The sequence below is a fragment of the Polyodon spathula genome, unplaced genomic scaffold (assembly GCF_017654505.1).
Source record: "Polyodon spathula isolate WHYD16114869_AA unplaced genomic scaffold, ASM1765450v1 scaffolds_1565, whole genome shotgun sequence".
Lineage (NCBI taxonomy): Eukaryota > Metazoa > Chordata > Actinopteri > Acipenseriformes > Polyodontidae > Polyodon > Polyodon spathula.
In genome coordinates this window covers 20001-36904 of record NW_024473042.1, presented here as the reverse complement: position 1 = coordinate 36904, position 16904 = coordinate 20001, and the positions used below count along the sequence as shown (strand labels likewise).

General features: G+C 47.6%; 2 protein-coding genes across 2 annotated transcripts in view; both read right to left on the bottom strand.

Moving 5' to 3' along the window:
• Positions 1 to 483: 483 nt before the first annotated feature.
• On the bottom strand, positions 484 to 13125 carry tdrkh (tudor and KH domain containing). The gene is made up of 14 exons (XM_041243060.1): positions 12983 to 13125; positions 11956 to 12110; positions 11388 to 11497; positions 10877 to 11099; positions 8688 to 8830; positions 8079 to 8337; positions 7701 to 7867; positions 7448 to 7620; positions 6695 to 6759; positions 5643 to 5794; positions 5136 to 5261; positions 4937 to 4994; positions 1863 to 1924; positions 484 to 1469 (listed from the first exon to the last, which is right to left on the bottom strand). The coding sequence occupies exons 2-13, from the start codon at positions 12080 to 12082 to the stop codon at positions 1884 to 1886; spliced, it is 1644 nt and encodes a 547-aa protein (XP_041098994.1). The 5' UTR covers positions 12083 to 12110; positions 12983 to 13125; the 3' UTR covers positions 484 to 1469; positions 1863 to 1883.
• A 3310-nt stretch (positions 13126 to 16435) lies between these two features.
• si:ch211-113g11.6 (uncharacterized protein LOC559008 homolog) overlaps positions 16436 to 16904 on the bottom strand; it is an 8080-nt gene continuing 7611 nt past the window's right edge. Inside the window, exon 14 of the mRNA XM_041243058.1 lies at positions 16436 to 16904. This exon is cut by the window's right edge and continues 69 nt beyond it. Within this exon, the coding sequence (XP_041098992.1) occupies positions 16636 to 16904 (269 nt within the window). The 3' untranslated portion in view covers positions 16436 to 16635.

Genomic DNA, 16904 nt, shown 5'->3' with positions numbered 1-16904 from the left:
TCTGCTGTTTTAGTTTATTGAGGCACTGAGACTGAACTGCTCCCTCCCTCCCTCACCCCCCTAAGAGAAAGGGGGCTCCCTCCAGTCCAGGGCAGGCTTGAGGCACGGAGACTGAACTGCTCCCTCCCTCCCTCCCTCACCCCCCTAAGAGAAAGGGGGCTCCCTCCAGTCCAGGGCAGGCTTGAGGCACGGAGACTGAACTGCTCCCTCCCTCCCTCACCCCCCTAAGAGAAAGGGGGCTCCCTCCAGTCCAGGGCAGGATTGAGGCACGGAGACTGAACTGCTCCCTCCCTCCCTCACCCCCCTAAGAGAAAGGGGGCTCCCTCCAGTCCAGGGCAGGCTTGAGGCACTGTGACTGTTATCGATTTAAAAAAATATATAAGATTATATTTTGCCTTATTGGGTGGTAGGGAGGGCAGCACTGTGATTCTAGTCTACAAAACCTTCAAACCTTCATCCCATAAAATATACCATAGTTTTAGGTTTTAAGTTTGAACATAAATATTTTATTCAATACATTATATATTTGAACACAAGAATATATCTTTGTTAAATAACAATAGTCAGGAACACTATTTCAAGACACAAACAAGCAATAGGGAACCAGTTCAGAGAACGCTGGATGGGTTATACAGGACATCACGGAGGGGGGGGGGGCCAAAAATCAAGCAACAGCAGCAGCCTGAGCAAACGATGGGTTAATTTCAAAAGCAGCGTTACAGTCTGTACAGCTGTGCAGAAAGGGCTTGCAAAGCCCTGTAGAACAAACTAATTTAGCATCATGAAGTCCAATGAAACCTGCTGGATAACGTTTCCATATTGAATCACACGCCGCTGTGTAGCTTTCCAGCGTACATAATGAAAAATAGACATTGAAAAAACGTGACATTTGGAAATCTACCAACAAATACTGCTGTACTGCTGCTTTTACAGCTTCCTGCAGACATGAGCAATATCGCTTTGTGGTTTTAAATAAGAGATCTAAATTATTTTATTAATATTATTATTATTTAAATCCTAAAATTCTAGGCGATGCAAAACTTTTGGCCAGAGCTGTAATCCATGAAAGTATTCGTTTTTAGGATTTAAAATGCACAGGAAAACCCAAAACAAAACAACACGGACAACAAAACAAGTTTCACAATACTGCCCCCGTTGGCACAAACCCGTATATTCAAATTTATTATTCGCCCTGATAAACAACACACTTCTTTATTTATTTATTTTAAAGGTTATGGCGCTGGGATGGCAATAAGACTCCGATTGCACAGCGGTTTGATCCATTCCTGGTTTTACTGCAAGTTTATTCAGACACACCAGAGCTTGTTGTCTAGACAGCCTGGGGGTGGCACTGCTGTGCAATAGGAGTCTTATTTCCACCTCTGTGGCTTCAGCATTAATAAAAGTTTTAGCAGAAAGTTCAGCAAAGTTCCCCCCTCTCCAGACAGCAGCTGCTCTTCATCACGGTCCTAAAAAAACAGAGAGAGTTTACAAACTGAAGAGATTTCACCCACACACACGCAGCCCCAGGGACCCCCTGCTTTGTCGGCTGGAACCGAGATCTCAGTTACTGAACCAGACCCTGAATTGAACAGATCGTTCGCTTAACTAGACCTGTGTGGTTGTTCTCAGATCTTAAAAAACTCCTACAGATTCCAAGTTAGCTTTTACAAAGTAACTCTGCAACTGAAAAACAACAACAAAAAAAAGATCTAAATCAGCAAACCATCATTTCAATTCAGGGTCTAGTTCACAGCGAGAGAGAGATCAGATAGAGACAGACAGGGGCTCTACCTACCCCCCCCCGGGCTGGGAAACCGCTGCGTTTGAAAAGCGAACATGAATCAAAACCAAAAAGCTACCTTACTGCGCCTCACGCCAAATCAGAGGACGTCTTCACCGCTGCCTGAAATTGAAGCTGCTTCTAAAAAAAAAAAAATAATTATTCAGAAAGGAAAGGGTTTTTGAAAGCTGCTTACTTACGGTTTCAATTTTGAATACCAGGGATTTAAAAAAAATAAAACCCTATTTCAAATTAATAACCCGTTGCTCATGCACTACCTGGATAAACTGCGAGAGCCGCATGCGTTGAAACTGCTCGGCAGGACTTTAATGTGTGTTATTTCACCCGGAAAAAAAAAACAGAGCTGGCGAGGCAGAGGAGAACAGCAGAACCCACGAGATCTTCTGCTGTCCCCTTCACCGGAGTGTCCGTCTAGAGCTGTGGCCGACGGCAACTACCTTAAAAGAGAAGGGATTGGAACTTGGAGGGAGGGTCTGACACAGCAAACCTCAAACTAGGTCTCCCCGGGGGGACCAGCTTTCAAGCTCCTGAAAAAGCAGGTTTTGGGTTCAGCTTCAGTGCGCCAACCTGAGGAATTTGCAAGGCAGCTGGTTGCAAGTTGATTAAGAAAGGGGTCTTGATACCAGGAGGTTCAAATCCCAGCTCAGCCATCGACTCACTGCGCGTGTGGGTGACCCTGAGCGAGTCACTGAACCTCCCTGTGCTCCGTCCTTCGGATGAGATGTAAAACAAACGAGGTCCTATTGGAAGAGACTCTGCAGCAGCAGCAGCAGTTGTTGACGATGCAGAGTTCACCCCCCCCCACCCCAGTCTCTAAGTCACTTTTGGATAAAAGCCTCTGCTGAATGACTCGTTCATAAGAATCAGGGTCTTAGAAACCAACCCATTGAGAAAGGCTTGGAGTCAAAATGCTTGCTGTGTTGTTCGTTACGCTTCATTTAGTATGTCTAAGCTTATATATCACAGCAGCATCGCAGTTACTCAAATACTGTCTTGCTGTTGCGGTTGTGTTTTTATTAGTGTGTTGCTTTGAATCCGAGTTCAGGGGGTTCTCTTCAGTTCTAGTTGAGCTGCTGTAGACTCGGGCATGGTAGGGTAGGGTCTGCCAAATAACTAATTAATAAGAACAGTTTCATAGAAACCCAGTAGTGATTGATGTCTCCCTCCCAACACCAGAGTGAGTGAGTGAGTGAGTGAGTGAGTGCTCACCATGCCTGGTTCACCGGGACGTTTACCTGGGTCGCCCCCCCAAAAGTGCGAGTCTTCCACTTTTAGTACGGAGGCCGTCCCCAAATATCTTGCGTGGTCTCCTCTTTCCTGCGCTCGCTCGTCAGAGTCTCGCTCGTCCGAAACGACGTCAGAAGTGAACCCCGGCTCTCTTCCGAGGTTGTCGTCTTCCTTCGCGAGGAAGCAGCTTTTCTGCTCATTGTCCGGGGTTCCCTCACCCGCTGCCTCCCTCTCTCCGGGAATTTGAAACGTTTCGTCTTCATTGATGAAAGCCGTTAGTTTTTTCCCGTCGGGGTCACCGTGGGCCGTCCCGAAACGTCCCGCTCTGTCGAATCCGCCTTCTTTTTCATCGGCGTCCTGCTGCCCCTGCGTCAAGTCGCCCTCTCCAGTCCCAAACCCCTTTGCGATATCAATCCGGTCTTCTTTCTCATCCTCAACTTTCGCAAGGTCACGGGCGTCCTGTCCCTCTAACAGGACGTCGCGGCGGTCTTTCCCCAAATTCCCTACGCCGTCAAACCTGTCCCCCTTTGTGAAGTCACAGACGTCCCCCTCCCTAGGCAGATGGAGAGTCAACGACTTTGTAAGCGTTTCCTTCTGAGAGACGGCCTTGAAAACCCTCGCCTCTTCCTCCGGGAAATTCCTGTCCGGAGCTCCTGGGACTTCCCCGCTAGCCATGCCCGCGAGCTCCATCTCCCCGGAGGAGAGGAAGCCCAGTCTGGAGGCATCGTAGGTCTCGTCCCACTGAGAGACGATGAGTTTCTGCTCCCGCAGCGCCCTGGCTAGGAATTCCAGGGCCTCTTCCTCCTCCTCCTTTCCTGCCCGCAAAGCCTCCCTGGTCACCTCCACCTCTCCCGGGGTCCCCCGCTCCTCCAGGCTCTCCCGCTGCTCCTGCTTCCCCAGGCTCTCCCGCTCCCCCAGGCTCTCACAGCTGGAGTCAATGAGGATCTCACTCTTCTCTCCCAAAAGGGAGGCACTGCTGGGGGCGGAAGAGGAGGAAAAAGACGACGACGAGAGAGAGGAGGAATCCTCCGAGGCAGACGCAAAATAGAAACACCCCCTGGGGGAGTAGAGGCTGCTGTCGCCCGTGAAGGAGGCCCCGCTCAAGGGGGACCCCGAGGAAGTTTCCGGGGAGGAGCTAGTGGATCCTGAGCAGCTGGAGCCTGCGAAGACATCGTCGGACAGGGTCACCGACCCCAGCCGGGTCGTCACAAGCTCCACGGGGGAGAGAGGGGGCTCCATTTCGCCGTCCGGTTTATCTTCTAGGCGGGGCGGCGAGGGGAGCGGTCCGTCTGGAGCGCGAACGCACGCTGCTGCTGCCGGCCTGTCTTTAGCGAGGGTCTTGCCCGCAGCAGTCGCCGTGGAGGTTGCGTTATCGCAGGGCGGCAGGCTTGTTGAACGCAGCTCAGTTTCGCGGGGGGAGGAGCTGAAAGACGCCGGCCGGATCCCTGCGCCCGAGGCGGCGGACAGAAGCTCTCCCGAGAGGTCTGTGCGCTCGCCCACGGAGGAGGAGAAGCAGCCGGCAGAGTCCAGGCTGCGGGGGGAGGGGGGGTGGCAGAGGGGGGAGAGCGGACGCTCCACGTCGCAGCGCATCACCTCCGCGGGACCTCCGCCGCACTCCAGCCCGAACCGTTCCGACACCCAGCCTCGCTCCGGAACGCCTTGACAGGAGCAGCTCATTAATAAACATGCAAACGCCAGGAATGAAAACAAGACCCTCACCCACACACACACACACACACACACACACACACACACACACACACTTTAAGTTTCAGTACAAAAGCTTACTCTGTTGGTCGAGAACAGGGTTGGAACAAAGACCTGGACTGGAAAAGCTGGCTTTTGAAAGCCCCGTTTTAAAAGAAATCAGACGATAATCCCTTCGGGTACAAAATAAGTCGTTACCTGAGGTGAGGCTACGGCAGGACAGACTCAGCTCCGAGGTTGCTCCTGTGACATCATCCTAAACGAACAAATACACAAAAAACACAAAGAAAACGTTTGGAAACAAGAAAAAGTGTCTCTAAGCAGAAGTTGGTGAGTTCACCCCCTAGTCTCTGAGTCACTTTATAACCAATTATTAACAACAACAACAACAACTCACCAGCATCTTCTGCAGTGACACTGGGTTGGAGTCACCCTTCTCTGTTGGGCCTGTCCCATCTCCAGTACCCTTCTGGTTCCGGACGGCGTGGCCCAATCGGATCAGTTCTTCACCAATGTCCAGGTTCTGGGGGAGAAGAACACGGGTTGGTGGGGGTGAACCGGACCGCTCTGAACTGAACTAGGGGAGGAGGGTTGAAGAGGTGCGGGAGAGGCAGCGACAGGAGTAGACGGTCGTGTGTCCCCCCCCCCCCAAATTCCTCAGGAACTGAAACTTGGAACAGCCTGAGATCTAAGATTATAGACCCCACTAGAGGTAATTAACAATGTTTCAAGATGATTTGGGATTCAGTTTCATTTGACTTTATGAAGCCCAATTAGTTCATTCTATAGGGGGGCCCACGCACTCTGCTGAAAACCGCTCATGCAATCGGAGCGCCGCTCACTTCCCAGGCTACTCCCAATCATTCCAGCAGGGATGAAAGCTGCAGGACCGGCCGCGGCTCACCTTTCCGTCGCTGTGGTCGTACAGCCGGACGTTGGGCCACGTGGTCACACCGGTCTGGGAGTAGCTGCACAGTTTGGCCAGGAGGGGCTTCCATTCGGCGCAGGAGGTCATCCTGTCAAACTCATCCAGCGCTTCCTCGGTCCAGGCTTCGGCTGAAACGAAGAAACCGGGGGGGGGGGGGGGGGGGGGGGGGCGTCACCGTCACCGGGGCAGTGACGCACCGATTACAACTGTCTGGGGTCCCGTTTGGGTTTGAAAAGAGCCCCCCCCAAACCCAAACTTTTCTCCTCTCCTTTAAGAAAGCAAATCAATCCTTGTTAAGCCGTTTGTGTACCTCGATCGCACGCTGAGAAGCACCGAGAAACGCGTTCATTTTTAAATAAGAGACTCGTTGGTATTAAAAGCGATCGTTTAAAACGATGGACAAGCTTCGTCACAATGGTACTGCGTGGCGGGGTTCGCGTGAATAAAGGGGAGCCGCTTCTGCTTTTGAAACGAAACAGTAAGCAATCCCATTCGGTCGGTCATTTCAATGGCGCAAGACAACAAGGGCAGTTCTGAAGCTCCGTGCCGGCTGCAGGATCAGCGCGGGGTTTTTAACTCAGCAACCGAGTCCAAGTGCCCACTGATCACAGAGCTAATTCCACAGCGAACCACCTTTGCAGCCTCTCTGCTTGTGTCGTCAACGAAGACGCGAGCGCCAACGTGATTGGCTCGAGGCTGTCACGTGATGCACCTCGTACTGGTCGATTCCGACATGTCGTCGCTGATCAGAACTGCAGCGCAGCGGCGTTTCAGTTAAAAACGAGCTTCAACAGCGGCAGCTTGACTTCAACTGAAGACGCTGTTTGCGAGTCAATTAAACCGGCTTCCAGAGAAAGAAGCGGCCGCACAATCAGTCAATCAATCACAACGATTATTAACGTCTCCCGAGCATCAATTCCAATTCCTCGCGACTGGGTGCAGCTCATGGGCTGTGCGCACCAGAAAGAAACTCTCAAGGAGTCTGGACAAGGAGAAGCTGAATTTCATTAGAAGTGCTTTCCACTCACCGGCTGGGCTGACTCCAGCCAGGCTGCATTCGATGGCTTGGAACGGCAGGCTTAAAAAATCACTCCTGAAGAGACAAAAAAAAACACACACACACACACACTGGGAAAAAAAACAAACAAGAGCTGTAGATTTGCAACGCTGTGTAAATACTGGGGCAGATTTAGGAAGTTTTTGGTCCAGTGCAAAGCTTGAAGCATTGGGCCTTCTTGACAAAATGAAGGAATTGTTTTTAGTCGTCATGACAAGCCCTCCATTAGAGTGTAATTATTATTATTATTATTATTAACGATGCTCTACAACGTAAGTGTGGATGAGACTGCATGTAAGGCTGTTATCAAACAGAAAAGACTTTGAATATAAGTGAATCTCGTGTGCAACTCCCATCGTGCAGGAGCTGTCATCTCCTGCACCAAGAGACATCCTACTGCCTGCTTTACAAACACGACCACAAACCTCTCCATCCTTTCCAGTCGTGGGTAATCGTACCACTGCTACCTACTGATCGATTTTATAATGCTTATGTGGATTCCCCCACCCACCCCAAAGGTTTGGCCTGGCAAATTCTCGAACTCCATAGTTCAACACAAAACTGGTTCTCAAATTTCTAAAATAAAAAGAACACACACATGATCTTGGCAGTGGCTTCAGAATAATAGTAAACATCTGATTTAAACATTTCGGGGTTCAAACCCTAAGCTGTACACACCCCCAGCGGAGACGCTGCGGGACAACCCCACTCCCTCCTCCCCTACCTGAGGGAGCGGATTCTGCCGGGAGGGACCTCCCAGTTATCCCCGAAATCCACATAGTAGACGTCGGCGTTCCCGTTTTCCAGGAACCCCAGGACCCTCGCTCGGTGCCAGGACCCCTCCTGCCTGTAAGGGGCGGCTACGATATCGCCTGCCGCGGCATGCAGCACCTCCTCCTGGGACGAGAACACAAACAGCAGCGTGTTCACACAGACTGGCCTTTTAAAAAAACCCTCTTTCCCTGACGCAGGGTTACCCTCTGGCCCGAGCTGGCGTAGTAGCGGGTCATCTCTCCAGTCAGCTGGTCCAGGTGCAAGGAGCGCGCCCCCAGGATCTGAATCCAGAAGTGTCCGGGATTCTCGCTGGCCGAGACGTACACTTCCAGGTGCTCATCCGGAGAGAAACTGAGATCCGGACTGGGAACTGGGGGGGGATAAAGAGAAGAGGGTCCCAATTGAGAACAGGGCTAGCTACAGCAGACGATCCTGCGATCTGTACACGATTCATTTAGCACAGTTTGGTTTTTGTTATGCTGGATTTACCATCTCTGACCAATGCATGGCAGCAAGACGGTCTTTCTAAGTTATATAAGTTTTGAATGTGCCAACAGATTTTTTTTCTTAAGTTTACTTGCTTTGGAATTTGGCGACGTCCAGGGGTGACCCCAGCTGGTCTGTCTGGCCCTGGTCATCCTGTTCCGCGGTTCTCTGGTCTTCCTGCATGAACTCTGACCTCCTGGCTGAGGAGGGGGTCCCGTTCCCCAGCACAGCCCCCACCGCGCCTCCCTCCCCCTGCCCCAGAGGTGGCTGCTTCCTCTGGTGCCTCTTGGCTGTCGATTGGAGAATCCTCTTCCGGAACACTTCCTCCTCGATAACCTTTTCCATGATCAGCTCCTTAAGAACGAAACAGCGGTAACACAGGGGGCAGCCACGCTCCTGTAGCTTTCAGCAGATTTTATTTCAAAAGGAGATGCCGTTTTGGTTAGTTTTGGAAGCGTGTGTGTGCGTGTGAGTGAGAATGATCCAGAGTTCGTTTTTAAATCGAAACCTAACCCTTCTCAAGAGGCAGTCTCAGTGAGTTTGGGGCAACAGGGCCGAATCTGATTCCGCGCTCCAGTGCAAAGTGAAAACCACAAAGTCTAGCGTAGTGCTCTGTAACGTCGGCGAGAGTCGCCTTGGTTAAAAACATCTGCCACGTACAAAAATAAACAAAATGCCATCTGAAAAAAACCACCCTGACCCACCTTGGCAATCTCCACCTCTTTCCCGGTCCCTGTGATGGTTATTAACCCCTTCTCTCCCAGGCTGCGTCCGCTCTTCTCCCGAGGGCAGTTTACGCGGGCCCCAGAGTTCAGGCAGAGCGCTTTGATGGACTCCCCACCGCGACCTTCAACAGTAAAAGGCGAGGCTTGTTTAGAGACGCCTACAGCTCTGGACAGAAGCTCTGCCTCACCCTATAGAACTACACAGTTTATTTATTTTTAATCTCGTCTCCATGTGTCTATTGAGCAACAGGGATGGAAATAAGGCTCCTGTTTCACTGCGGTTTGATCCGGTCCTGGTTTTACTAAGAGTTGAAACACACCTGAGCTTGTTACCTGTACACACAGACTAATCAAGTTCATAGTAAAACCTGCTATGGGAGTCTTCCTTCCATCCATGTCTGTATATGTGACACACAGCAGAATGGAAATATGACTCCTATTGTGTAGCAGTGTCACCCGTTCCAGGTTTTACTATGAGCTTGATTAGCCACAGTGTGTGTAGGTAACAAGCACAGGTGAGTCTCATTAAACTCATCTCATCTGTCACTGTGCATAGAAATTGCAACACTAACTTGTTGTCTCCTCATTTTGTATTGTGTTATTATACACAGCATCCTAGTTCATATTGGATTCTAGCAGTGTTATTATTATACACAGCATCCTAGTTCATACTGGATTCTAGCAGTGTTATTATTATACACGGCATCCTAGTTCATTCTAGCAGTGTTATTATTATACACGGCATCCTAGTTCATATTGTATTCTAGCAGTGTTATTATTATACACGGCATCCTAGTTCATATTGTATTCTAGCAGTGTTATTATTATACACGGCATCCTAGTTCATATTGGATTCTAGCAGTGTTATTATTATACACGGCATCCTAGTTCATATTGTATTCTAGCAGTGTTATTATTATACACGGCATCCTAGTTCATATTGTATTCTAGCAGTGTTATTATTATACACGGCATCCTAGTTCATATTGTATTCTAGCAGTGTTATTATTATACACGGCATCCTAGTTCATATTGGATTCTAGCAGTGTTATTATTATACACGGCATCCTAGTTCATATTGTATTCTAGCAGTGTTATTATTATACACGGCATCCTAGTTCATATTGTATTCTAGCAGTGTTATTATTATACACGGCATCCTAGTTCATACTAGCAGGTTATTATTAGTTCATCCTAGTTCATGTATTCTAGCAGTGTTATTATTATTATACACGGCATCCTAGTTCATATTGTATTCTAGCAGTGTTATTCTATACACAGCATCCTAGTTCATATTGTATTCTAGCAGTGTTATTATTATACACAGCATCCTAGTTCATATTGTATTCTAGCAGTATTATTATACACGGCATCCTAGTTCATATTGTATTCTAGCAGTGTTATTATTATACACGGCATCCTAGTTCATATTGGATTCTAGCAGTGTTATTATTATACACGCATCCCAGTTCATATTGTATTCTAGCAGTGTTATTATTATACACAGCATCCTAGTTCATATTGGATTCTAGCAGTGTTATTATTATACACAGCATCCTAGTTCATACTGGATTCTAGCAGTGTTATTATTATACACGGCATCCTAGTTCATATTGTATTCTAGCAGTGTTATTATTATACACGGCATCCTAGTTCATATTGTATTCTAGCAGTGTTATTATTATACACGGCATCCTAGTTCATATTGGATTCTAGCAGTGTTATTATTATACACGGCATCCTAGTTCATATTGTATTCTAGCAGTGTTATTATTATACACGGCATCCTAGTTCATATTGGATTCTAGCAGTGTTATTATTATACACGCATCCTAGTTCATATTGTATTCTAGCAGTGTTATTATTATACACAGCATCCTAGTTCATATTGTATTCTAGCAGTGTTATTATTATACACAGCATCCTAGTTCATATTGTATTCTAGCAGTGTTATTATTATACACGGCATCCTAGTTCATATTGTATTCTAGCAGTGTTATTATTATACACGGCATCCTAGTTCATATTGCATTCTAGTAATGTGATTTGCACTTGCTGTAAACTGCACTGTGCTTCAATATGAAGCTTGCATTGTAACCCTGTGCTGCCCTGTAACACCTGAGTGAGTCGCCTCAAATAAACAGCCAAAACGCTGACCCCCTACTTACCTATGATGCGCCCCACTGCAGCCTTGGGCACCTCCATCTTCACGGTGACCTGCTGGTTTTCGGACACCAGCCTGGCGATGGCGACCCGGGCTCGGCTCACCTGCTCCGGGGAGCCCCGGATAAGGAAGGTCCTGGAGGTCCTGTCCTCCTCCTCCTCCTCCTCCTCCTGGACCCCCAAAGCGTCCGCCTGGATCTCAACCCGAGCGCCGCTCTGCTGCTGCAGCTGATCAGAGACAAGAACAGCATTGCGCAGTCACCCGGGCGCGCGAGGGAGGGAGCGGGGAGCGCGGCTGTCTGTCCGCACATCTAGCACGACAGCATTTCAGCCTTAAAAACCGCAATAGGTTTTCACTACACTAACGATTTTAAATCGACGTCGTTCTGAGCTCTCTTTTCGCTGTGCCGCTAGCTCTGACTCGGAGCTGGCTGCACACGGCGAGGGACGGACCTCGCCGACACGCTCGGGGAACGCGGACGGCAGACCTGAATCCCAACCCATCGAAGTTTTTACCTGCTTCAGGAAAGACCCTTTCCGTCGGGCGATGGAGTGGAGCACGTCCGCCGGGATTGTAACCCTGGTTCCCGGGGCATTCTCCCCCTGGTCACTGAAGCTCTTTCCTCCTACAAAACCATTTAAAAACGCAGTTACAAGGACTAATATATATAACAAATTCAGTAGCTGTGCTGTTACCAGTGTCTCATCTTGACAGGATCGCTAAAACCAATTCCACTCCCTTTCAGTCAATTCCAACATCTCACAATTACATCCACGACTGAACTGGACTGGAAAAACTGGAACTAACCTCCATCCTGTTCGATAAACTCATGCAGCATAAAAAGAGACCGATTTGATTACAAGTCTTACCTAGGACGCTAAGAGAAACTTAATACAGGGATGGGAACGAGACTCCCGTCGCATAGCGGCCTGATCCATTCCTGGTTTCACTAGGAGTTTAATAATAAGACACACCTGAGCTTGTTGCCTAGACCCACTGGGGCTGATCAAGCTGGTAGTAAAACCTGGACTGGGTGGCACTGCTGTGCAAGGGGAGTCTCATTCGCAGCCCTGCTGTCTGTACCTGTGCCACCCCTGTATCTGTGGTACAGCATGTATCCGATGGTGGCGCTGGCGGGCACCCCCAGGGCCAGAGCCACCTTCTGCCCCGTGGTCAGGCTGTTCCACGAGGCCTCGCCCACGCCTGGCATCTTCCTCAAGACCCGGGCAAGGTGGGACCTACAGCAAAAAATCAACGAGCCTTAACACAGGGGGTCCAGCAGTCTGGCAGTATCAGCAAGGGGGGAAACGTGACTTGCTCTCTGCCTCTGTCTGTCGAACTCGGACTGGGATTTCACCCCCCCCGCCCCCCGCAGTGAAAACAGGCTTCACTTGAATTCATGAAGGATTCATGCCATGCTGATGCCTCACAGCTTTTGCACGTTGCCAGTTCTGTAGCTGAGCAAGACGTGACACTCTGTGACACCCAGATCCACCCCAGCCCCTGAATCTTCACTCGAAACCTTTACACTGGAGGAAACAACCTGCAAGTCAGTTAAAACAAAATGCATACTTTATTATGAGCAGACGCTTTTATCCAGAGCGACTTGCAGAGACCAGGAGGGGTGAACTCTGCATCATCAACAACTGCTGCTGCTGCTGCAGAGTCTCTTCCAATAGGACCTCGGTATATAGGAGGTGTCGTGTGTGTGTGCGTGTGCGTGTGCGTGTGCGTGTGCGTGTTTTACACAGACGCAATTGTTATATTAAATTGCACGTACGAGTAAACTTGGACAACACACGCGGATGTTGTGCATCAAAAACATTTTGCGCACAGCAAGCACGCAACGACCCCGGTCTCAAAATTGATTGGACTTTCGCGCTTCGCCGCAGGGAGAAAGGGGACAGCCCGGCGCATTACAAGCAGCAGACTGGCCATCAACCTGTTATTAAACTGTTCTGCAGCAAAGCTGTAAAAATGATCCATAAACTGAACAACATCGCCGTGCAACCTCGCTGGTATGAAGTCACGCTGAGGGGCACATGACGTCGTTTCTACAGTGTGGTTAAACTATCATAAACATTAACAAATTCATCCTCAAAATCCTCACCTGGCTCCGTGTTGCTCTCCGCTTTTTAAAAAAAAAAAAAAAAAAAATTTGTGTTTCAAAAACGCCAACCTGCTCCTTGCATGAGTCCTCTCACTACCACGGCCTCCGCTCCATTCACCCCTCCCGGCCAATCATATTCGACACCCGTCGACTAACAGCCAATCGGCATCAGACCGGGAGGCCCTTTTGTCCAATCATGCGCCGGGGTCCCGATCGCCCCGTCTCCACACACACACACACACACGCACCTGTCTGCTACTCCTGGCCAATCAGAGCAGCGATTTGGCGTGTACCGTTAGCTCGGCTTCTATCCCTCCAATAGCAAGACGAGGGACGGCCCTTTCCACCAATGATAGATAGAGGGGCCGACCTGTTTCTGATTTGGCCAATCGCTGCTCTTCTTTATTCTAAAGTTTTTTTTTTTTTTTTTTTTTTTTTTTATAGCTATGGAATGTTTTCTGCAAGGAAATTAAATCCAGGCTTTTCTTGGGAAATGTTGAATTGTTAGACTTTGTAGGTTACCAGCGTCGCCAACTGTCACGATATTTCCGTGACAAACCCTGCGTGATTTCAATGCATGCATTCGTGTGCTGTGCCAGAGCCCGGGGCACCAGGCTGCTGCCTTTATTTACAAGCCTGTGATTTGAACTTTAAAAGCAGTGTCATGAAATCCTATGTCAAATAAAAACACGCCCTACCTGTTTTAGACTGCGCTTGTAATCTCTTGATCCGCCCCTCCTGCTGTGCTCTGGACTCGCCTGCCCTCAGCACCGCGGTCCTGGATCCTCAGCTGATGCGCTATCCTTGCACTATTGCACTGCTAACAGTCACTGGAGATAGAACTGCTGTGATCCTAACTGGCTGCATCCGAGTTCATATTGTATTCTAGCAGTGTTATTATTATACACAGCATCCTAGTTCATATTGTATTCTAGCAGTGTTATTATTATACACGGCATCCTAGTTCATATTGTATTCTAGCAGTGTTATTATTATACACAGCATCCTAGTTCATATTGTATTCTAGCAGTGTTATTATTATACACGGCATCCTAGTTCATATTGGATTCTAGCAGTGTTATTATTATACACGGCATCCTAGTTCATATTGTATTCTAGCAGTGTTATTATTATACACGGCATCCTAGTTCATATTGTATTCTAGCAGTTTTATTTGCACTTGCTGTAAACTACACTGTGTTTCAATATGAAGCTTGCATTGTAACCCTGCGCTGCCCTGTAACACCTGAGTGAGTCGCCTGGGATAAAGACGTCTGTCGAATAAATCAATTATAAAATAGCAACAACAATAACAAAACAGCGACACACTGAAACACACACACACACACACACACACACACACACACACACACACACACACACACACACACACACACACACACACACACACACACACACACACACACACACACACACACACACACACACACACACACACACAAACACAAACACACACACACACACACACACACACACACACACACACAAACACACACACACACACACACACACACACACACACACAAACACACACACACACACACACACACACACAGAACACACAAACACACACGCACACACACACGACTCATTGTCTTATGTTGTCAGACTTTATTTATGTATATAAACTTGGCTTTCTCCATGAATTTGGATTACAATTGAGTACATCCTATTGATATTATTATTATCAATACATATACATGTTTTATTTGAAAAACAAAACTCGATATATACAGAAAGGAAAGCATGAAGCGTGTTTCCCTGTGTATAACCTGATCACAAGCTTTGAGCGGAACTCTCGCACTCTCCAGACCTGACGCCTGTAACTCTCATTGCTGGTCCCCCTGCTTTGGTTATCCGCTCCTTTCAGCTCATTCAAAATACTGCTGCTTGCAACCCTGTACTGTCCTGTACGCCACCTAGGAGAAAGACTACCAAATAAATAAATAATAATAATAATAATAATAATAATAATAATAATAATAATAATAATAATAATAATACAGTTCTGAGCATCCTAACCTCCTTACAGCTGCCTCGCCTCTCTGATTCAAATGCTATTTATTTCTATACATTACAGGACACCGTTAATCTGTGCAGCTATTCGTTATTGAACAAACCCAACAGCAGACTGACCTCCGAAATACAGGACCAGGGGCTCAATTACAATACAGCTGCTCAGCAGATGAAAAAAAAAAAAAAAAAAAACAAAAAAAAAAAAACTGTAATTGCAAAGCTTGTCCACTAGGTGGCATTGCATTTATAGTATTTAAAAAAAACAAACTGCAATTTCATCATTTTGACAATAGATGGCGCAACTCCCTTGGTAATTGAAACACTATAAAGTACTTGGCCTAATTTTAGATGTGGAGTTTGTTTTTTTCAAGAATTAAAATTCTGTTCGCTGTGTCTGTCTTCAATACCACGAGCAAAGCTAAGCTTTGACAGAATTCTGAACTAGACTTTTTTTTTTTTTTTTTTTTTAGCACTACCACCGAATGGGCCATAGAGGGCGCCGCAAGACTTTTTATTTTTCTTCTACTTCAATAATACTGTACAAAGTCAATGAGATTAACTATAAGGGATTGGTTAGTCTGTCGCTGGGTAAGAAAATAGCAGTTTGTATTACAAAGATGACACGATTCGGAGAAAGAAAATCGTGGAATGTAGAGCAAGAAGGAATTTGGCACCCCGACCACAAAAAAAGTGTACAGGCGTAGAAAAGTCGCAGTCAAAGACTAAGAATGCGCGACAGTAAAGCGTTTGGCACGGCTTGATCGGTTAGAAACCACATTGAGAAGATAGAGGAGACCTGGGTTTGTGTAGAAGATTGAATACACATTAAAAAAAAAATAATAATAAATTATTTGCACAGCAGCGCCCTCGTGTGGGCGTCCCCGTTAATTAAACTTGCGCTTTGTTTTCCCAGTCCATGCTCGGTTAGTTCAGACGAACGCCGGTCTAGTTCAGATCAGCACTGGGTTCTGTAATCACGTGCAAAATGCGCGTTTATGTAGGTACAGCAGCGTGCAAATGTATCAGAGCACCTCCAGATGCTTCATCGATCTCCTTCTTCATCTACCCGCCTGCATGCAAACACCTCTGGGTGGGAGGATTTCAATCTCCGCTCAGTAATCAGGGATGCAGAAACACACTCGTGTGTGAAAATGTCAAACAGCTTTGTGCTTTAATCAGGCGTCTTAAACAGCTTCTAAAAAGCCTCCTGCGTTTTACCGTGTGCGGCTCTGTGTTCCTTTTCTCTTTACTGTTTGAAATGAATTGCACGGGTGGCCTATTGAAGTCGTCAATTAAATTAGACAATCGCTAATTTGACCATTTCCCCAGATTTTCAGTTCCAGCGTTTTGTCAGAAGCAATGGGGTGTTCTAATAATAATGCACAGTGCTGTGCTATATATATATATATATATATATATATATATATATATATATATATATATATATATATATATATATATATATATAATTTAGCAACAAGCTCAGGTTTTATTAGGGGTTTAATTAGCTTATTAAACCCTTAATAAAACCAGGAAGGGATCAAACTGCTATGCAACGGGAGCCTTATCCCCCATCCCTGTGTCACACCCACATCACACCTTGCTTCTCCCCCAACCTACATCAGACCGGAGCCCAGAGCTACACAGAACGCAGCCAGTGCTGCAGACGGCGCCCACAGGGGGGCGCTGCTGAAGACCAGCCTGTAAGACACTATCTCCTCTCTGACTCCGTCCTCCAGCGCGTAGCAACGGAAGACGCCCGGGCCCATGGGGAGCCCCTCGGTGGAGACAAGGAGGCAGGACTCCCCGGTGGCCGGGCAGGTGTAGCTCTTGATGCAGTCGTCTTTCTCCCAGGTGTAGACCGCGTGATGGGAGCGCACGGGGC

What these genes read in the sequence shown, in the direction of transcription:
- tdrkh (XM_041243060.1), bottom strand. Translation starts at nt 12,082, where the DNA reads ATGCCAGGCGTGGGCGAGGCCTCGTGGAACAGCCTGACCACGGGGCAG. An exon ending in AAGGGTCTTTCCTGAAGCAG is followed by an intron (nt 11,100 to 11,387) that starts GTAAAAACTTCG and finishes GTCTCTGATCAG; the next exon opens with CTGCAGCAGCAGAGCGGCGC. An exon ending in TGCAGTGGGGCGCATCATAG is followed by an intron (nt 8,831 to 10,876) that starts GTAAGTAGGGGG and finishes TTACTGTTGAAG; the next exon opens with GTCGCGGTGGGGAGTCCATC.